The sequence below is a fragment of the Ahaetulla prasina genome, chromosome 1, assembly GCF_028640845.1.
Source record: "Ahaetulla prasina isolate Xishuangbanna chromosome 1, ASM2864084v1, whole genome shotgun sequence".
Lineage (NCBI taxonomy): Eukaryota > Metazoa > Chordata > Lepidosauria > Squamata > Colubridae > Ahaetulla > Ahaetulla prasina.
This window is the reverse complement of record NC_080539.1, coordinates 90,257,451-90,280,349: the sequence shown is the minus strand read 5'-3', so window position 1 is coordinate 90,280,349 and position 22,899 is coordinate 90,257,451. Positions and strand designations below refer to the sequence as shown.

At 45.1% G+C, this 22,899-nt stretch overlaps 1 protein-coding gene across 7 annotated transcripts in view; it reads left to right on the top strand.

Moving 5' to 3' along the window:
- The window catches only part of QKI (QKI, KH domain containing RNA binding), a 135,954-nt gene that overhangs the window by 44,406 nt on the left and 68,649 nt on the right, over positions 1-22,899 (top strand). For all 7 annotated transcript variants that reach the window (XR_009153306.1, XR_009153305.1, XM_058168104.1 and 4 more), the window contains exon 2: positions 6,966-7,108. Coding sequence is in view for 5 of the 7 variants with exons in the window: in XM_058168080.1 (XP_058024063.1) it covers positions 6,966-7,108 (143 nt within the window). In the remaining 2 variants the exon portion in view is untranslated. The remainder of the gene's footprint in view (positions 1-6,965; positions 7,109-22,899) is intronic.

Sequence of the window (22,899 nt, the reverse complement as noted above, 5' to 3'; positions counted from 1 at the left end):
TCTCCCTATATCACTGTTCTGTCTAATATAACTGCTTGCTTGTTTTAGCTAGGCAGCTGAGATGACTTTTTGTGCTTTGGGAGACTCTGCTGGGAGTGTATACTTTAGGCATACATTCCTGGCGTTCTTTGGTCATCCCACTGGGGAGTAGGCTCACCATCATCAGAACGTGACACCATAGCAGGACTGGGGAATGAGGTATTTCTCATGATTAATATTAAAGAAAAAAATATTTGTGTCTTTCCATTAGGCAAATCAGATTGTCCATTCCCCTGATAAAAGTTATTACCTTCTACATTTGTTCCAAGAATTCAAAAATAAAGTGGGCTGGGAAGTGGCTCACCAGGCTAATGCAGCCTGTTATTAACACACAGCTGCCTGCAGTTACAATTAGTGCAGGCTCGAGTCCCACCAGGCCCAAGGTTGACTCAGCCTTCCATCCTTTATAAGGTAGGTAAAATGAGGACCCAGATTGTTGGGGGGGCAATAAGTTAACTTTGTATATAAATATACAAATAGGATGAGACTATTGCCTTACACAATGTAAGCCGCCCTGAGTCTTCAGAGAAGGGCGGGATATAAATTCAAATAAAAAAAAAAGTGGAAAGGATATCAATATGCAGTAATATCTCTTTGAGTGAATGGACAGTACAGAAATGTGATAGATAGATAGATAGATCAGAAACCAGTAATATAACCTACATGAAGATAATTCAAAGAGGAAAACTTGCAGGGGAAGAAGACATTGGATTAAATTTTTTTGCAATTTTTCATCAGTAAAATCAGGCAGGCCAGTTCTGTCTGACTTTGGATAGTCACATTTTACAGGTAGGAATTTCCAAGGATATTGATTTTACAGTTACAGAACTAGCAGTGGGCAGAATCTGTAGTCCCATTTTTTCAAATCAGACTGGGTGCTTAAGACCCATTTGAAGTTACGATGGCCTCAGCAAGAGTGTTTACAGCCTCTAAAGCAGCAGTCACCAACTGGTGGTCTACAAGAAAATTTTGGTCCTTGGTGAAATCTTCGTATATTTGCCAGTGCACCCTGGTGGAGGAGCTGCGGCATAAGCGGGCCGAAGCAGCAATTGCGATGGCTGGAAGCTGTGGGAGCGAAGCACTACTTGCATTTGTGCAAGTACCCCTCCGTGCAGCATATTTGCCCAGCCGATATTTGTGCAGCATATTTGCCCAGCCGATGGCGCAAAGCAACCCTCGTCTCCTGCTGCTTGGGACTCGGAGGGGTACATGGCAACTGGTCTGGGGAGCAGCCGGATTTTGCTCTACTGTGGATGCCAAATCGCCCCCCTGCAAGCTCTCGTCTCTCAAGGAGTGCTCGCTGAAGCAGCGCAGGAAACTTCGGCCAGGCTCCTCGAGAGACGAGAGCTTGCAAGGGGCTGATCTGGCATCCACAATGGAGAGCAAAATCTGGCTGCTCCCCGGACCAGACGCCGATAATAATAATAATAATAATAATAATAATAATAATAATAATAATAATAATAATAATAATAATAATAATAATAATAATAATAATAATAATTTAATTTGTATACCACCCTTCTCCCGAAGGACTCAGGGCGGTGAACAGGCAGATAAAATACAAACATACACAATAGTTAAAAACTACCCTTAAAAAACTGATTTAAATTTGCCCAAAAATTTAAAATAACAATACACCCCATAAAATTACAAAAATTTAAAAACCCATCAAATTCAATTAAAATTTAAAAGTAAAATCAAGCTAGTCCAGCCATACGAAATAAATAAGTTTTAAGTTCGCAGCGGAAGGTCCTAAGGTCAGGTAGTTGTCGAAGCCTGAAGGGAAGTTCGTTCCACAGGGTCGGAGCCCCCACAGAGAAGGCCCTCCCCCTGGGGGCCGCCAGTTGACACTGTTTGGCTGACGGCACCCTGAGGAGTCCCTCTCTGTGGGAACGCACCGGACGATGGGAGATCAAGGCCGGCAGTAGACGGTCCCGTAAATAGCCCGGTCCTAAGCCATGGAGCGCTTTAAAGGTGGTAACCAATACCTTGAAGCGCACCCGGAAAACAACAGGTAGCCAGTACAGTCTGCGCAGGATAGGTGTTACGTGGGAGCTCCGAACCGCTCCCTCAATAATCCGCGCAGCCACATTCTGGACTAGCTGAAGTCTCCGGGTGCTCTTCAAGGGGAGCCCCATGTAGAGAGCATTGCAGTAGTCCAGGCGAGAAGTTATGAGAGCATGAGTGACCGTGCATAAGGCATCCCGGTCCAGGAAGGGACGCAACTGGCGAATCAGGCGAACCTGATAAAAGCTCTCCTGGAGACGGTCGCCAAATGGTCTTCAAAGGACAACCGACCATCCAGTAGCACGCCCAAGTTGCGTACCTTCTCCATCGGGGCCAATGACTCACCCCCGACAGACAGCCACATCTGCAGCTGACTGTACCGAGGTGCCGGCATCCACAGCCACTCCGTCTTGGAGGGATTAAGTTTGAGCCTGTTACTCCCCATCCAGACCCGTACGGCTTCCAAACACCGGGACAGCACTTCGACAGCTTCACTGGGGTGGCCCGGGGTGGAAAAGTATAGCTGAGTATCATCAGCGTACAGTTGGTATCTCACCCCAAAGCCACTGATGATCTCACCCAGTGGCTTCATATAGATGTTGAACAGGAGGGGTGAGAGAATCGACCCCTGCGGCACCCCACACATGAGGCACCTTGGAGTCGATCTCTGCCCCCCTGTCAACACCGTCTGCGTCCGGTCAGAGAGGTAGGAGGAGAACCACTGATAAACGGTGCCTCCCACTCCCAACCCCTCCAACCGGCGCAGCAGGATACCATGGTCGATGGTATCAAAAGCCGCTGAGAGGTCTAATAGGACCAGGGCAGAGGAGTAACCCTTGTCCCTGGCCCTCCAGAGATCATCCACCAGTGCGACCAAAGCTGTCTCTGTACTGTATCCGGGCCGGAAGCTGGACTGGAATGGGTCTAGATAGACAACTTCATCCAGGTGCTGGGGTAGCTGACATGCCATCGCATTCTCTACAACCTTCGCCGTGAAGCGAAGATTGGAGACTGGCCGGTAATTCCCTAAAACAGTTGAGGAGAGATCTCACCACCGCCTCTTTCAAGGCAGCGGGAAAAACCCCCTCCCGCAAAGAAGCATTTGTAATCCCCCGGAGCCGGCCTCGTGTCACCTCCTGAGTAGCCAGTACTAACCAGGAGGGGCACGGATCCAGTAGTGGCATTCAGCCTACCCAGCAACCTGTCCATGTCCTCAGGAGTCACAGGATCAAAATCATCCCAAACCACCTCAACAAGACGGGTCTCGGAACCCTCGCCTGGATCTACCCAATTTTGATCCAATCCGTCCCGAAGCTGAACATTTTATCGTATAGATAACCGTTAAACTCCTCGGCACACCCTTGTAGGGGGTCCTTCCACCCCTCCTGTTGAAGGAGAGAGCGGGTAACCCGAAACAGGGCGGCTGGGCGGTTATCTGCCGACGCAATAAGGGAGGAAACGTAGAAACGTTTCGCATCCCTCAGTGCCACTAGGTAGGTCCTGCTATAGGACCTAACTAGTGTCCGGTCAGCCTCAGAACGGCTGGATCTCCAGACACTCTCTAGGCATCTTCTCTGGTGTTTCATCTCCCTCAGCTCCTCGGAGAACCAAGGAGCTGGTTGAGACCGACGCCGGGTCAGAGGCCGCAAAGGCACGACATGGTCCAAAGCTCCAGCCGCGGCCTGTTCCCAGGCCGCAACTAGTTCTTCAGTCGTGTCATGGGCCAGGTTCTCGGGAAACGGCCCAAGCTCCGTCAGGAACCTCTCCGGGTCCATCAGGCGCTTGGGACGGAACCAGCGCATTGGTTCCGTCTCCCTGCGGTGGTGGGTAGCGGTCAGAAAGTCTAGACGAAGGAGAAAATGATCTGACCATGACAAAGGTTCGACAACTAAATCATTTAAAACCAGATCATTCAACCACTGGCCAGAGATAAAAATCAGGTCTAGGGTGCCTCCCCCGACGTGGGTAGGGCCGTCAATTAATTGAATCAGATCCATGGCCGTCATGGAGGCCATGAACTCCCGAGCCGCCGAGGATGCCACGCTGGTTCATGGCAAATTGAAATCCCCCATGACCAACAGTCTAGGGGTTTCAACTGCCAACCCGGCCAGCAGCTCCAACAGCTCAGGCAGGGCTGTTGTCACGCAGCAAGGAGCCAGGTACGTGATCAGCAAGCCCACCTGAGTCCTACGACCCCACTTCACGTAGAGGGATTCACACCCAGCTATCTGAGGCACAGTGGTCTCCCTCGGCTCAAGACTCTCCTTAATAATAACCGCCACCCCGCCACCCCTACCTTGGGCCCTCGGCTGATGGAATGCTCGGAAACCTGGTGGGCACATCTCCAGTAGGGGAACCCCCCCTTCGGTGCCCAACCAGGTCTCCGTAATGCCCATAACGTCCGCGGTCCCCTCCTGAATAAGATCTGAAATCAGGGGGGCTTTATTAACCGTGGACCTGGCATTACATAACATCAGCCGAAGGCCCAAGTCCCGAGTACTCTGGCCACTCGGGTCACGGGAAAATCCTGGGGGGCCGGAGCACGCAATCTCTCGTAAACAGCGAGAGCGAACCCCCGAAACCTGATGTGGCCCCCCCTTCCGTCATATCTGCCTCTCCCACTTACCGTTTTAATAGCTCGACCCTGACAAACTGGAACGACACCCCTCTCCACAACCTTCGGACCTATTAAGTTACCGCCGCGAACACATGGTGGACCTAGCACCCTCCCTGACGAGTTTCCTCCCGCACCCATCCACCCCCCTGAACCAAACCCGTCAATTTCCCTCCCCCCCTTAAAATTCCCTTTAAAACTCCCCGTAAAAAACCATTTAAAAAACCCCTACCCGACGAGTATCCCCCATTACCCGACTTCCCCCTCCCTCCCCTTAAAAATCTATCTAAAAAACCCCAAAGGTTTACCATTCCGAGTCCCAAGTGGCAGGAGACAAGGGCTGCTTTGTGCCACTGGCTGCCGCAAATGTACCGAGGCGGAATGCTGATGCCGCACAAAATGAAATAGAGAAAAAGAGAGAGAATGAGAAGAGAGAGAGAGAGAAAGAGACAGAGAATGAAAGAGAATGAGAGAGACAGAATGAAAGAGAATCAGAGAGAAAGAGAATCAGAATGAGAGAATCAGAATGTGGGGGATAGAGAGAGAGAAAGAAATGAGAGAGAAGGGGGGAGAAAGAGAGAATGAGAGAAAGTGGGAGAGAGAGAATGAAAGAATCAGAGAGAGAATCAGAATGAGAGAATCAGAATGTGGGGAAGAGAGAGAGAAAGAGATGAGAGAGAAAGTGGGAGAGAGAATGAGTGGGAGAGGGGGTGAGAGAAAGAAAGAAAGTGGGAGAGAGAGCAAAAGAGAGGGAGAGAGAAAGATGAGAGAATAAATGGGAGACAGAAAGAGGGAGAGAGAGAAAGAGAATGAGTGGGAAAGAGAAAGTGGGAGAGAAAGAAAGAGAAAGTGGGAGAGAGAGAGGATGAGTGGGAGAGGGGGAAAGAGAGAAAGATGAGAGAATGAGTGGAAGAGAGAAGGGGGGAGAGAAAGAGAATGAGAGAGAAAGAGTGGGAGAGAGAAAGAGAGAGGGGGAGAAAGAGAGAGAGAAAGAAAGAGAGGAGGGAGAGTGCCTGAAGGACCCTATCCCGTCACTGGGAGTCCAGGGGCTTCAGCAAGCGGCATGCTGGATTTGTATTAGTGGTCCATGGGATTTAAAATTATGAACTTGGTAATCCCTGAGGTCCAAAAGGTTAGGGATCCCTGGTCTAAAGTACTTTCAGCTATTGTAAAATTTGCCAAATCCCCTCACAGTCATGTGATCACAATATTGGTTCTTGGCAACCTATGACTAGTTGTCAATTGCCCCACATTCAATCATATAATTACCATTTGCAATATTTTCTTTCCCCAAAAGTCAATGGGAGAGTGGTAGGGAAGATTGTAAGGGCTGCCTCCTGTCACAGAGCTAAGTTCCCCCCTTCCCCACAACTCTTTGCAAATGAAAGGACTGCCTGTTTGGAGGAAATCTCAACTCTATACATAGAGGAGATACCAAAGATCTGAGGTCTGCTTCTGCAGCCTACCAGAGGAGTTCCCTTTAATGCCCTGAAGGGGTGGGAACTCCTTCAGTGGGTTGCAGAAAAGGAAATCTGATCCCAAAGCCCTCTGGTAGGCTTCAGGAATGGAGCTGGGAATTTAAGGATCTATCTGAGCCCGTTTCTCCTCTCCCCTTGAAGAGTTCATCTCCCTTCCAGGCTTCAGGAAGAGTTCCATTGGATGAACTTAAACTTGAACTCTTCTAGTGGCGTGAAAAAAAAGGTCAGATACCAGTTCTGTTCCTATAGTCCATCAGAGCCGTTCCCTTCCATGGATGGAGGGGAGTTGAACTCCATAGGCAGTTACTTCACTCCATCCACTTCACGAGATTGCTTAATGGCTACAGTTGGAAGGGCTGGGATTGCAGTAATTGAGCAAAGCAGTCAGGTGACTGACTACCTGTATTCTGAATAATTGAAAGATAAGCAGAATGTTGCTTCTGCTGAATAATGGTGAATGGGAAGGGGTTGAAGTTCTGTAGGATGTGTGCTTTGCAAGCCTGAGAATCAAAGCTTTATCCTTGTGGTTTGTAAACTCAAAACCAATTCATTCCCAAGACTATTTGAAAATGCAAAAGCAAGTTTATATAAAATCTCAGAGACTGTTCATGATGAGCAAAAGACATTCAGTGCATTTAGAGATGGTTTCTAATTGTAGCCCTTCAGTACTTTCAGCTCAAAAAGCAGAAATTTATTTAAAATATATCAGTTTCTAATTACTTTGCTGATTAAATACAGTGTTCCATACAGATGGCAGTTAATACATTATTATTCCAGATTTTTAATTTTGTTAATGTAACACACAGTATATTTTTCTCCTACAGAAATTAGCAGAGTACGGAAAGACATGTATAATGACACATTAAATGGTAGTACGGAGAAGAGAAGTGCTGAGTTACCTGATGCTGTGGGACCTATTGTACAGCTACAAGAAAAACTATATGTGCCTGTAAAAGAATATCCAGATGTAAGTACCTACTAGTCAGTTAATTTATTTCTTCTGGTTCATATGATACCTTTGTAGTGTATTTTCTCATGTGACCTCTGTTGTACAAATGTTGCGGGCCCAAGAATGCTGTTGAGAGGTAAGCCTGTATTTGATATTTATAGCTTCATAGCAAGTGTGATGTTGTTGTTTTTTAAAGTGCTAAAGTTTGCAAACATTCTATATCTATCCATAATCCTGCAGTATTACTACCTTCAGTGTGATCTAAACTTACAAAAAGACCTGTTAACAGATAGAGATTCCCATTTAATAGCCCACAGCATACAATGTCTCAGTAACAAGCTTTCAGGCTGAATTACCATGGTCTAGGGTTTTTTTTTGTTCAGGTATTTCTCCAGAAGTTGTGGTTTTCATTTTCAGAGGCAGAGTGGACTGCTTTGTGGCATATTTCTCAGCAGCTCACAGGTACCTGAAATGGACTGATTGGCCTCTTGTATTTGAATTTGGCTGATCTGTAACTGATCCATGTTACAAGACTCCAAGAAAGCTACTTCCTAATTGGATCATTCTCCAATTGGCCCATTTTGAAGTTCAAAGACCAATGAAAGTACAGTTTCTTCTATTTAGTTGTTCTCCTCTACTAAATACTGTATAATAGTGCACTGGTGCACGCATCATTCTTGCTCACTTTTATTATGATAGACTCATTTGTTGTTGTTACCATATGTTCACTTAAAATACAATACACCAAAAAATGCAACCATAGCCTGAAGTTCCTTTACAAAATATTTTATGCCTTATTCTTGGTGTGATATTCCATGATGAATAACAGTGGTGTTAATTTTCTCTAGTTGTACACTGTCTGCCTGACTGAGGCATGATAAGAGTCTTTCACAATGGTTTAGTTGCCTTTTCCAGTCTCATAAACAACAATTTTCCAGAGCATAAACAACACTTTTTCTGAATTATCCTAAGAGCTCTTGTGATCAAGCATAGTCAGTTCTACAAACTAGGGTCATGAAAAGTAGACTCCGTTAGTCACATCAACACATATGTGTCATTTGCTTGTTCCCAAACTGACATCATATTGTCATCTCATAGGAACATCTAACTCAACTTATTCTCTTAAGAGAGCTAATTATTATAGTTTTCACCTACTTTTCCAAAAATGACCGTGAACATTTCTGAAGTATATTCAGGGGAAAATTGCAAAATGGACTATTTTGGCATGGTTCAATTAGAATATCCTTATCTTGGACTTAAAGCTCTTAATGCACTAAAGACCTTAATGCATTAAAGACTGCAGGATTTGGGGTATAGAATTCTAAAAGATTCATGAACTTTCTTCCACCATAGCATAAGAACAAGCATGACCTAGCCTGCTAGGTAAATGACATTCGATAACAAAATAAGAGAGTTGGAAAGGACCTTGGACGTCTTCTAATCTAACCCCCTGCTCAAGCAGGAGACCCCACACCATTTCAGACAAATGGCTATCCAATCCCTTTTTAAAAGCCTCCAGTGATGGAGCACCCACAACTTCTGAAGGGAAGCTGTTCCATTGGTTGATTGTTCTCACTGCCCTTAGTTCTAAGTTGCTTATTCTTTGATTATTTTCTAACCATTGTTTCTTGTCTTGCCTTCTTGTGCTTTGCAAAATAGGTTAACCCATTTTTTTTTGTTGCAACAGATAATTCACTGTCTCCCCGCACCCCGCACTGATGATGTAGTACTGCAAGAGCTTTGCTTCAATTGTATTGATATAATATAGTGAGCATATACAGACTTCATAGTTTGATTTCTTTAAAAAAGTGTATTGTATAGCATTCCTAACTAAGACAGACAGACAGATATAGCTTTTTTCAGTAATGCCATAGTTCAATTAGAAAATGGCTCAGATTAAATTATATTCCTTGGTTAATGTGATTCATATTTATAGAATTATAATACGTTGTTAATATGTTAGTATATAGAAATATCTAGAAGTTGATCCAGTCTTACTGATATCCACATTGTCTGTGGGTTGTCTGGAATAGGAGAGTAGTTATATAATGATTTTTCTAATATATTCTCCGTACTTTCTGTCATGGGAGAAGGAAATATTGCTGGGGGGGGGGTAAGTATATCCTCATTAATCGTTTGATTGAACTTTTGGGGTTTTTTTAAAAAAAAAACTGCTTTACTCCTTGTAACATATCTTCATTCTAATAAAACCACATTTAAATTATACTGCTGGATTTGTAATTGAAGACCTTATGGAAGTACATTCTGCAAAATATGTTTAAAATAGGTGCGGGGTGGTGTGTGATCTTAAGATAGTGACACATTCTAGAAAGTTGTGAGAGAGTGGAAATCTGGCTTTTTGTTAACTAAACTAGCTGAAACTGTTAAGTAGGATGACTTTTCTTCAGAGAGTGTATTGAATATTTTTATTCTTGTTACTTCACTTAAATTTTGTTTTACATACCATAGTTCATAAAGGAAATTAAAGTGTTGGTAATAGGATTTTGCCTTGGAGCAGGTGACAGTGATCAGTGTTTCTTCCATAGATGAATAGTGTATCTCTGACAGTTGTCAGCGTTGTCACCAAGTAGGTGATAAAGCACTGGAAGCCTTGGACAAAGCTGACTTAAGGTATTCTCTGGGGATCCATTCAACATTAGATTGACTCATTATTAAAAGAGAGCTGATCAAGCATGATAAAAGTCCTGCTTATGTGTTTTCTCAGTTAATAGAATGATCAGCAAATGAATTCTTCATTGGAAATGCTTAGCTTAGCTCCTTTATGAAAATGCTTATGTGAACTATCAATTATTTGAGTTCGGTCATGCTAACCTGTTGTACTATATAATTCTAAATATTGCTGCAGAATATATAAAAAACAGGTTTTTGTGGCTAATTTACCATATTGTGAGTTGCATATGTATATAAGTATAGAAATATTTTTTCTAGCAATTTTTCTAAAGTCAGCATTCTAGCAATTCTTTTGAAGGACTTTTAATGGAAATAACCAAATTGTTCATATTCTAGTTTCATGGAGCATGAATATTATTCTAGATTGATTGATTAATTTGAAACAACAGTTGCAAAATATTTTATTTTTTAATAGAGTGAAAAGTTATTTTAAATTAATGTTTTTATTCTAATGCAAATTGATTAAAATATTTTTTCTAGTTAAGAAATATGACAAGTAAAATAACTAAAAAAAATCTTACGGTCTTCACGACTTTGAGATTAAAAAGTATCAGCAATTGAAATAAAACCTCAATGAAATAATCTGAAAAAAAAATTGTGTTAGATAAAACCCTTTTATAGAAGCTCTATAGATTAAGCATCTCAGTTATACTTTGTGGCAGGTGTGGGTTGTTTGTATGTGTATGTGCACATTTGGAAAACTTTCTTCTATTTATTTTGCTCATAGTTATGTGTGAATAGTGTAGTTGTACTGCTAAGGTTTTAGTCTACAGATCTATCATGTTTTCTGAACATTTAGGAAAAAATAGATTATATTTTTAAGGATTAAAAGATTATTTTTTCACTATATTTAACACCAGCTTTGTTTGTGACCAACAGTCCACAAAAATAGTAACATTCCAAGAAACATTTTTTTTTTTGCCAAATTCAAATATTTCTCCACCTTGAGGTTCCTAAACTTTCTAAAACAGACTCTTGTCTTACAACTTGGGTCTCAAACTTTACCACAGCATTTTGTTGCCATGGTCACTACTTTGTCTACTATAGCTTGGAATGATTTTTTAGACCAAAAGGAGGTTATTAATTGTATGTTATAAATTATTTATTACTCCAAAAACTTACCAAATATTCCATTCTCCAAGTTCCAAGTTTTGTTGCATATTTATTGTAAAAAACTGACACAGATTCAGATTTATAAATAAATAAAACCGGCTAAGAAATACTAATATTTAAAGAGGCTTTTTTTAAAAAAAGAAAAAGACACGTTTACCTACTTCGATCTCCAGTTGATTCTATTTGTGGTTGGCTTGATGTTGCCTTAATATATTTGCATGACAAATTCAACTTAGTGGTGCATGAGTGAAGTTTGAATCCTTACTTTCTCTTTCATATTTCATAAGCCTTATTTCACTAGGGAGCACAAGCAAGATACCTTTTCCTATTAGTATCTATTTATATCTCAAACTATCTATAGGGGAAAGATTGCACAATTAATTATAGCATTTTGGCTGTAGCAGATACCATTGAAGCACTTCCATTTATCCTGTAGAATCTTCTTACATAGGTGCAAGGTAAAAATCCTGTATCATATATTGACAGTTTGAATCCTGTGACTTGATTTTGGTAGACATAAAAAAGGCATTATTCTTTGCTTGTTGATTTCTAAATACAGAGATATGCATTATTTCATTATTTATGGGTTAGATGGCACCTCTTGTTTTCCATTCAAATTATTGCTAATAATTTGAGGAAGTAGTCTTTAGTCCCATTTCAGAAACATTTCAAGGACGGGGAGGAAGGGGGAGGGAGAGAGAGGGGAAAGGGAGGGGGACTGAGGGAGAGAGATTTATTCCCATTAGTCCCATTTCAGAAACATTTCAAGGGGATAAACAGACAGACACATACATAGATAGATACTCTTTTATGCAGGTCCAATATAAGTATCTAATACTTATATCTATGTATTCAAATAAGTAAATTGTTTTTTTTTATCCCTGTTCAAAATTTCTCTTGAAAATTTTCAGCTTAGTCAAGGCCAATTTTTATCTACATTTATTCTATGTGACTCAGTAATGTTGAGAGGACTTCAATGATCCAATGGAGGTAGATCATTGCCTTCAGAAACTTTTTGAGTTTCAGGTTTGATTCACTAGGGTAATTTTCAAATACTCCTTATCTCATTGCAATGCATGTCAGTATTCAGTCTCCCCTCCAAATTATATGACAGTTACTACGGTATGTACTCTTCATTCTAATCTATGTTCATTTAGATGTTTCTATATTAAATTCATTGCCAGATACTTACAGGGAGATGCTTCATGAGTTCTGCTGACATTTGGCCAGAAATATTGCAAGGAGAATTTATAGCATTTCTCATGTTCTCTGAGACTACTAGAAATTGTCTTCTTTTCCATTTTGTTTTATTTTTCAATACATAGATGCAAACACAGAGTTCTTTCTTGAGAATGTTATAAATTGTAGGTGGGAATAAAATGTGTAAAAGTTTTTACCTGATTGGTTGATATTATGAACATGCTTGATTCTGGACTTAAAACACACTAATTGTTGAATATAATATAAGTATTTAAATCTTTCTGAATTCAGTAAGATAAAGATAACCTAATTTACAAGACTTTAAAAAAAACAAAAACTAGTCTCAAAGAAATAAATCACCAATAAATGTATTTGACTGGAATATATGTCTCCCAAGCTTCTGCTTTATGGTTGCATATTGTCTTCTCAGTAAAATGGCAGTGTCAGCTAGGTAAAGAATGTCAGTAGATGCCAGAAAAAAGGATAGTTGTCAAAGAAGAAGGGCAATAAATGAGATCAGAGTTAAATATATGCCTGTCACATTCTACCAGCTGGTTTAAGCCCTGTTGTTGTTGTTGTTCAAATACACTGGCCTTAAAAAGGAAGCAAATGTATTGTAGCCTACATATGAAGAAGGAAACAGCTGGTGGATTTATCACTCCTCTTAATTGACAGAGAAGGTCAGACTTAAAAAAAAATGAAGTGAATTTTATATTCTTTGTGTAACAAATTAAAGCGGTACTACTATATAAAATAAATATATTTCCTTGTGTTCTATCTACAAACATAATCATGTATTCCCTGTAACATACCTGATATTGAGAGATTTAATTTATGTATGTAGGTTTCTTTTTTAAAAAAATTGCCACAACTAACTTTTCAGTTTTTCATAATGAGAAGCAAAGAACAGTATTATCTTGAAATAAGTTCAGTCAGTTATGAGACTGTTCCTAAAAGGAACTTTCAGGAGCTTTAAAATTGGGGATAAGACTCAAACAAATGGGCATTTGCATTCATGTATGAGTCCTGTAGATATTTATGTCATTAATTATAGTATCTTCTTAGACATACCACTACAGTGACTCTGTGACTGTATGTATGTATTCTATGCAATGGAAATGATCTAAAGTATTGTTCGATCCCTATAGAAGTCACAGGCTACATGTAGTAATCCATTATCATTTTCATGTTCTAGATTGGAGAAGGTCAAATTTTTCAGTCTGATTTCAAGAGTTTTAAGAAGAATATTGGTAATCTAAAGCCTTCAGAGGACCGCCTCCCTCCAGAGGACAGAATCTCTTTGTGTCCTTCCAGCTGTCTATCCTTGGTCATTGGGTTATGTTGGCCACTTTGGGGCGCTGGATTAGAGCAGTGATTGCTAAAGCCTACGATGCACAGACCTTACCCGCCTCTAAACGGATCACGACTCACTCGACCAGGAGCGTGGCCACCTCAGCCACGTGAGCTATGCAGGCCTCCTTGGAGGAGGTCTGCCGTGCCACCACCTGGTCTTCCTGCCATTACAAATGAGATATTTATGCTTTGGCAGAGGCAGCCTTTGGCCACTGGGTTCTCCAAAGAGTTCACATGGGCTGAGCATGCTGGACCAGTCGGGTTCCTCCCATTAGACACACTGCTTTGGTATGTCCCATTCCTGATTGTAGGTCCCACCTTTCTGGAGAATAGGGATTGCCTTATCTGAACGCCCTTTCTCACAAAGCAGGGACCCTCAGTCAGCCCCACCCTGGTTCCTCCCAGTTCCGGCCTCGGGGGAGGGAACTAACCTTGTTGTTACAGCTCAGCACAACAGTTTGCCACTCATCCTCGTCAGAAAGCTGGGAGGCAAGAGGAGAAGCCTATCATCTTGCAAACTCAGTCCTATTGTATCAGAAGGAGTTAACCCATTCCTGACTGCGGGTCCCTGCTTTTTGAGAAAGGGCATTCAGATAAGGCAATGCCCATTTTCAGAAATCTATCCAGCTTATAGAGTTCTTAATGATTTTTTCCAACCTTTTGTTTGAGCTGATATAATAAACTCTGGTATGGTGTTTGTGTCAGTAGGAAGTTGAATTCTATGTTTAAATTCCCTGGTTTCTGCTTTCAGAGTTGAATTATGTAAGGTTATAAGATAAAAAGTAAGGTTTTAAGAATAATGTTTATTAAATAAAATATGATCGGTAGTATAACAATCACTTCTTACATAATGATAAATCTGGAGAAAAGATAAATACACTCAGTATGGAATATTTTATTCCCAATTTTCCACAAAGAGCCTTTTATTTTGTATTCATTTATTAGCAAAGATATAGTTGCCCATCTACCAGAAGGAACAGGGAATGGGCAGCAGAATAAAAGCACAGTGCACTGAAAACAAAAACGTTATCTAAAACAACAGTGTTGACAATTAAATTCATCAATCATCCATTCTCCATTGTGGTGGAGATAGCATTCAGGAAAGGGTAAACCTCATCTGCTAGCCGATTGGACTGAATCTGTCAAAGCTATGTGGACACACCTCTTTCACCAACAGTCCCCAGCTTTTGACTCAGTCCTAGCTAAAGACAAGCTATATTACCACCAAATATCAGAGTAAAGAGCTTTACCTTGAGCCCATTGAGGGCCACACAGCGGCAAGTCAGATCACCAGGAGGTGATTCTGACAGGACAGCGAGCATGAGCTTCGCTCAAAGCAGTTGGCCCTGGGGCTTTGGAAAGACCAGGATTCAGTGTTCTTCCGCATTCCGGCTGGGCGAGAACTGTGTACTTTACCATCAGTCGAGCGCGTGCTTGGCTGCCAGATGAGCATGGGACTATCGAACAGACAGCTGCCACCTCGGAGCCATAGTCCCCAACGATTTGAGCCCCTGCCCGGTCTCCGGGCATATTGTAAGTAGCCGTCCATCACATTTTTGGCAGCAGTGCCCTTGCTGGGTAAGCCTGCTAGGTGGCAGATTCAAAATGGAGAAAGCAGCTGCTGCTTTAAGCGGAGGGAGTCGCTTCGGCAGAGGGAAGCTCGGCTCTCTCTAGTCAGATCGGCAAGGCTGCAGGGGCCTCGGGACTGAGGCCTGCAAGCAAGAGACCCTCGGCAAAGCTCTCTAAGAGCTCCCAAGTCCTATGCGAAAGACTTGTAAGGTTGCAGAACGTGAGGCTGCATGGCGCCAAAAGGGGATAGACCACAAAGTGGCCAGGGTGCAGAAGGAAACTGACCACCGAAGGGAAGCACCCCAAGCTGTCTCTCAGGCTGGTTTCCGCCAAATTGCAGGACAACCGTTGGAGCTGCCTGACATTTTTGACAGCTGACCTCCACAAACATGGTTTCCAGATGACGCTGGAGAGCAGCTTTTTGCTGCAGGTTTCAATCTGCCCAGCAACAGTGAGATCTATTTTGGCTCACTTCCAGAACTCTTTTTTATTGTAGGTGCCTTGCAACAGCCTTTAAGGCAGAAAGCCTCATCCATAGAGGCAACCTTTACCCCAGCTGCAGAGGGGCTCCGCTCAGGGAGAACACAGGAGCTTCAACTCCCTGCTGGTATGGGACCCTTGATTTCAGAGGCAATTAAGCAGAGAATAGCCGGCTTACAACAAAACCAGAGAGCTGCTTCAGTTCAATCTGACCGCCCCTTGCCTCCAGATCTCCCAACACTGGCCCAGGCTTCAGGGGACTTTTTGGCTACACAGGAATCATACTCCCCTACTTCCTTTAATCAGTCACCCTTGGAGGAAGAGAGACACAGAGACCTATAATTGTCAGAGGACAAAGGCTCTTTGCTGCCTTTTTCGTCCAGCCTTATTTATTTATTTATTTATTTATTTATTTATTTATTTATTTATTTATTTATTTATTTATTTATTTATTTATTTATTTTCATATTTTTATACTGCCCTTCTCCGAGCTGTACAGCATAAAGAAAACATAGATATCGAAAAATTTTAAAATACAATATTCAATTAAAAATCTGATTCAATAAGCTGCATGTTAAGATTTTATTCAAATCTTTGCTTTTTAAAGCAAAAAATACTGCTCGAATGGGAACCCATCTGCCAATGCCAGATCCAACATCAGAGGCTGCTGATACTCTGGACTTGCTGTTCTCTGAACCGACAACAGAGGGCCGAAGTGGTTACTTTGCCCAGGCTGTTTTTGGATGTTGTACAGAGGCAGTGGGCCTCTCCAGGGGCAGGAGCAAATCCCAGCAATCTGGACAAGAGATTTTATAACATGGGTCCAGACCTATCTAAGGCACTTCAGGTACCTGTAGTGGATCCCCCAGTGGCAGTGTTAGCTGCACCTTCTGTAATGACAGATTCGCCGAAAGATGCCCTCTGGCCTGAAGACAAACATGCGGAGCAGTTGCCTAGGAGGGCCCACCAGGCTGCTGCTTGGGCGGTTAAAGCGTCCACAGCAGCTTCCTTTTTTAATAGGGCTTCATTGCTCTGCTTGCGGCAACTGCAGGACAGAATTCCCACGGGGGACACAAGGTCTCATCAAGACCTTAATAAATTAGCAGCAGCTATGGAATTCTCAGCAGACGCCATATTCAACGCGTCAAAGGCCATCACCTCTTCAGTGGCTACCAGAAGACTACTGTGGCTTCTCCAGTGGCAGGTGTATGCCAAACATAAGTGGAGGCTGGCCTCTGCCCTGTTCACAGGGGAGAGGTTGTTCAGAGACTCCTTGGATCTGATTCTGGTTGAGTCCAGAGACAGACGTAAGATCCTCCCATACCTATCCCGATGAGCGGATTCCCGCCCACTGCCTTATTTTCACCACCAATCTTTTCGGGGGTCGGACAACGGGTTTGGGCCATCACGCTCACAGCACCCCTTCTTTCAGAGGCAGGACCAGCAACAGGACAGGGCAGGGAGGTATAAACAGTTTCCCCCCAAATGGCCCTTTTGTGGGGAACGAAGTCATTCCTTCAGACGCCAGAAATAACTGCACCACCAACGCTCCCATTGGCGGCTGCCTGGCCTTTTTTGCCAGCCATTGGGAAAACATTACCATGGATGCCTGGGTCCTGGAGATGGTCGGATTGGGCCTCTCCCTAGAGTTCCTCTCCACACCCCTGAGGTTTTTCATTTGCTGTCTTATTTTATAGGACAGGTCGAAGAGGGTCCTTATGGAAACTGCTATTCAACATCTGCTGGATATTCATGCAATCCAGCCGGTTCCAGGGGACCAAGAGAGGATGGGATTCTATTCCATCCTCTTTGTGATTCCAAAGGCCTCAGGATGGTGGTGGTGGAGGGCAGTTCTGGTACCTGAAACGGCTAAACTGCCTTGTCACCTATAGGTGGTTCAAGATGCAGTCACTTCAGTCCATTTTGGAAGGAGTCAGAGAGGGCAACTTCCTTACCTCCATTGACTTGTCAGAAGCTTACCTGCATGTTCCTATTTTACCAGAACACAGACAGTATCTCCCTTTTTCTTATGGAGGATGACATTATCAGTATAGGGCCTTGCTATTTGGCCTATCGTCAGCTCCCAGGGCGTTCACAAAACTATTGGCTGCGTTGGTGGCACATCTTCGGGCTCTTCTTGTGCATGTCCAGTGCTACTGGGACAATATCCTGATCCAGTCTGCCTCTAAGCCCCAGGTGTGTCGTGTCCCACTCCTCCGCTGACGGCCGGGTCGGGGAAGTCCATATCAAATGTGTCTCTGTAGCTCTGCCAAAGTTCTATCAGAGTTCTCAAGGCAGGCAGGAGACCAGGAAGTGACTTCAGCAATCCAAGTTAGACTTTGCCTGACTCAGAGAATGCCAGAAAGCAGATCCTTTATATAGGCCATGGGGTGTGGCTTATCCAAGCCTGCCCCTCCCTTCCTTTTGCTGAAGTCGCCTCTCAACTCTCCGGAAGCGAGGATCTCTCCAGCCTCCAGCTGTTGGCAATCCTAGCTCATGACTGGCCTCACATTCTTCAGGCTCACATGCTGTGGGGGAGGGGTTTAGTTGCTCCATTTGCCTGGGCATGGTGCCAGGACTGGGGGCTGAAGGCATGTCAGGCCCTTCGTCTTGCTCAGCCTGTCCGGGCATGGTGCCAGGGCTGGGGCCTGGAGGCATGCCAGGACATTCTTCCGAACTATCAGCGTCTGGCAGGAGATAAGAGGGGCCCGGCTGCGGCAGGGGGAGCGGGAGCGGGAGCGGGCGAGACACAACAAGGTGAATCAGAATCACCATCTAGGTCCTTCAGGACCACAGGTTTTCTATAATTACACCAAGAGCCATTTGATGCCAACAAATTGGTTGCTTCATTTAGGAGCGGAAATAGACACCATTGCGTGCAAAATACACATCTCCCAGGAGCGCCAGACAAGTATAAAAGAATTGGTAGATCAGGTCAGGAGGGAACGTACGGTACCCCTGGCCACCGTCTCGGAGCTCCTGGGTAGGATGGTGTTCTGCATTCCATCATGCCTTGGGCACACCTGCATGCCGGGTCGCTCCAGTGGTTCCTCTTGCCTTACCAGAAGCAATTCCCCGTCCAAGGTCAGGGTACCACCGGAGGTGATCCGTTCCTTACGATGATGGGCTTCCAGGGCAATTTCAAAGGGAAGTTTCTTCAAAGAACCGGAACACCTGACAGTTACAACAGACGCCAGTCTCTTTGGCTGGGGAGCACATCTCCAAAATAGGATGGCCCAAGGACAGTGGCCACAGGCAGACCTGGGCCACAAGATAAACTGGCTGGAACTCAGGGCAGTACACCTGGCCCTCAAAACAGTTCCAGGACATAATGTCAGGCAGACATGTCTTGATTCTGACTGACAATATGGTCACTAAGGCACACATTAACTGTCAGGGAGGAACCCACTCCAGGACCCTTATGAGAGAGACAGAATGACTATTTTTTCATTTCATTTATTTGATTTTTATACCGCCCTTCTCCCGAAGGACTCAGGGCGGTGTACAGGCAAATAAAAACAGACAAGACAATATTCTATAAAATACAACATTAAAAACCTTATTATAATTTGCCTAAAAATTTAAAATATATAGAAATTAAAACCCCGTTTAAAATTAATAATAAAAAACTATAAAATCCATAAAATTTAAGCCAGCCCGCGAATAAAAGATCGTCTTCAGTTCGCGAAAGGTCCAAGGTCAGGTATTTGGCGTAAACCGGGGAAGTTCGTTCCAGAGTGTGGAGCCCCACAGAAGGACCTTCCCCTGGGGGCCGCCAGCCGACATTGCTTGGCGGACGGCACCCTGAGAAGTCCCTCTCTGTGAGAGCGCACGGGTCGGTGGGAGGCATATGGTAACAGTAGGCGGTCCCGTAAGTACCCAGGCCCTAAGCCATGGAGCGCTTTAAAGGTCATAACCAAAACCTTAAAGTGCACCCGAAAAGCCACAGGTAGCCAGTGCAGTCTGCGCAGGAGAGGTGTTATGTGGGAGGTACGCGACTCTCCCTCTATCACCCGCGCAGCTGCATTCTGGACTAGCTGAAGCCTTCGGGTGCACCTCAAGGAGCCCCATGTAGAGAGCATTACAATAATCCAAGCGAGAGGTAACGAGTGCGTGAGTGACTGTGCACAAGGCATCCCGATCAAGGAAGGGGCGCAACTGCCGAACCAGGCGGACCTGGTGGAAGGCCCCCCTGGAGACGGCCGTCAAATGGTCTTCAAACGACAGCCGCTCATCCAGGAGGACACCTAAGTTGCGCACCCTATCCTTTGGGGCCAATAACTGCCTCCAACAGTCAGCTGCAGCTGCAGCTGACTGAATCGAGATGCCGGCATCCACAGCCACTCCGTCTTGGAGGGATTGAGCTTGAGCCTGTTTCTCCCCATCCAGACCCGCACGGCTTCCAAACACCGGGACAGCACTTCAACAACTTCATTGGGGTGACCTGGGGTGGAGAAGTACAGCTGAGTGTCATCAGCGCATTGATGGTACTTCACCCCAAAGCCACTGATGATCTCACCCAACGGCTTCATATAGATGTTGAACAGAAGGCGAGAGAATCGACCCTGCGGCACCCCACAAGTGAGGGCCCTCGCGGTGACCTCCGCCCCTGTCAACACCGTCTGCGACGGTCGGAGAGATAAGAGGAGAACCACCGATAAACGGTGCCTCCCACTCCCAATCCCCCCAGCCGGCGCAGCAAGATACCATGGTCGATGGTATCAAAAGCCGCTGAGAGGTCTAATAGGACCAGGGCAGAGGAATAACCCCTGTCCCTGGCCCTCCAGAGATCATCCACCAATGCGACCAAAGCTGTCTCTGTGCTGTAACCGGGTCGGAAGCCACAGGTTTTCTATAATTACACCAAGAGCCATTTGATGCCAACAAATTGGTTGCTTCATTTAGGAGCGGAAATAGACACCATTGCGTGCAAAATACACATCTCCCAGGAGCGCCAGACAAGTATAAAAGAATTGGTAGGTCAGGTCAGGAGGGAACGTACGGTACCCCTGGCCACCGTCTCGGAGCTCCTGGGTAGGATGGTGTTCTGCATTCCGTCATGCCTTGGGCACACCTGCATGCCGGGTCGCTCCAGTGGTTCCTCTTGCCTTACCAGAAGCAATTCCCCGTCCAAGGTCAGGGTACCACCGGAGGTGATCCGTTCCTTACGATGATGGGCTTTCAGGGCAATTTCAAAGGGAAGTTTCTTCAAAGAACCGGAACACCTGACAGTTACAACAGACACCAGTCTCTTTGGCTGGGGAGCACATCTCCAAAATAGGATGGCCCAAGGACAGTGGCCACAGGCAGACCTGGGCCACAAGATAAACTGGCTGGAACTCAGGGCAGTACACCTGGCCCTCAAAACAGTTCCAGGACATAATGTCAGGCAGACATGTCTTGATTCTGACTGACAATATGGTCACTAAGGCACACATTAACTGTCAGGGAGGAACCCACTCCAGGACCCTTATGAGAGAGACAGAATGACTATTTTTTCATTTCATTTATTTGATTTTTATACCGCCCTTCTCCCGAAGGACTCAGGGCGGTGTACAGGCAAATAAAAACAGACAAGACAATATTCTATAAAATACAACATTAAAAACCTTATTATAATTTGCCTAAAAATTTAAAATATATAGAAATTAAAACCCCGTTTAAAATTAATAATAAAAAACTATAAAATCCATAAAATTTAAGCCAGCCCCGCGCGAATAAAAAGATGCGTCTTCAGTTCGCGAAAGGTCCAAGGTCAGGTATTTGGCGTAAACCGGGGAAGTTCGTTCCAGAGTGTGGAGCCCCACAGAGAAGGACCTTCCCTGGGGCCGCCAGCCGACATTGCTTGGCGGACGGCACCCTGAGAAGTCCTCTCTGTGAGGCGTGCGGGTCGGTGGGAGGCATATGGTAACAGTAGGCGGTCCCGTAAGTACCCAGGCCCTAAGCCATGGAGCGCTTTAAAGGTCATAACCAAAACCTTAAAGTGCACCCGAAAAGCCACAGGTAGCCAGTGCAGTCTGCGCAGGAGAGGTGTTATGTGGGAGGTACGCGACTCTCCCTCTATCACCCGCGCAGCTGCATTCTGGACTAGCTGAAGCCTTCGAGTGCACCTCAAGGGGAGCCCCATGTAGAGAGCATTACAATAATCCAAGCGAGAGGTAACGAGTGCGTGAGTGACTGTGCACAAGGCATCCCGATCAAGGAAGGGGCGCAACTGCCGAACCAGGCGGACCTGGTGGAAGGCCCCCCTGGAGACGGCCGTCAAATGGTCTTCAAACGACAGCCGCTCATCCAGGAGGACACCTAAGTTGCGCACCCTATCCTTTGGGGCCAATAACTCGCCTCCAACAGTCAGCTGCAACTGCAGCTGACTGAATCGAGATGCCGGCATCCACAGCCACTCCGTCTTGGAGGGATTGAGCTTGAGCCTGTTTCTCCCCATCCAGACCCGTACGGCTTCCAAACACCGGGACAGCACTTCAACAACTTCATTGGGGTGACCTGGGGTGGAGAAGTACAGCTGAGTGTCATCAGCGCATTGATGGTACTTCACCCCAAAGCCACTGATGATCTCACCCAACGGCTTCATATAGATGTTGAACAGAAGGGGCGAGAGAATCGACCCCTGCGGCACCCCACAAGTGAGGGCCCTCGCGGTCGACCTCCGCCCCCCTGTCAACACCGTCTGCGACCGGTCGGAGAGATAGGAGGAGAACCACCGATAAACGGTGCCTCCCACTCCCAATCCCCCCAGCCGGCGCAGCAAGATACCATGGTCGATGGTATCAAAAGCCGCTGAGAGGTCTAATAGGACCAGGGCAGAGGAATAACCCCTGTCCCTGGCCCTCCAGAGATCATCCACCAATGCGACCAAAGCTGTCTCCGTGCTGTAGCCGGGTCGGAAGCCGGACTGGAACGGGTCCAGATAGACGGATTCTTCCAGGTATTGGGGTAACTGACGCGCCACAGCACTCTCTACAACCTTCGCAACAAAGCGAAGGTTGGAGACTGGCCGATAATTTCCCAAAATAGCCGGGTCCAAAGAGGGCTTCTTAAGGAGGGGTCTCACCACCGCCTCTTTCAAGACGGCAGGGAAAACCCCTTCCAACAAAGAAGCATTTATGATCCTCTGGAGCCAGCCTCGTGTCACCTCCTGAGTGGCCAGCACCAGCCAGGAAGGACACGGATCCAATAAACATGTAGTGGCGCGGAGCCTCCCCAACAACCTGTCCACGTCCTTGGGAGCCACAAGGTCAAACTCATCCCAAACAGAATCGACAAGACGTGCCTCCTCTCCCTCTATGTCTCTGGGTGGAGAGGCTCCATTTGTTGCTAAGGACGGAGCATATTTCAGGGGCCACAAATGTACAGGCAGATTGGCTTAGCAGGGCCAGAGTCGATCA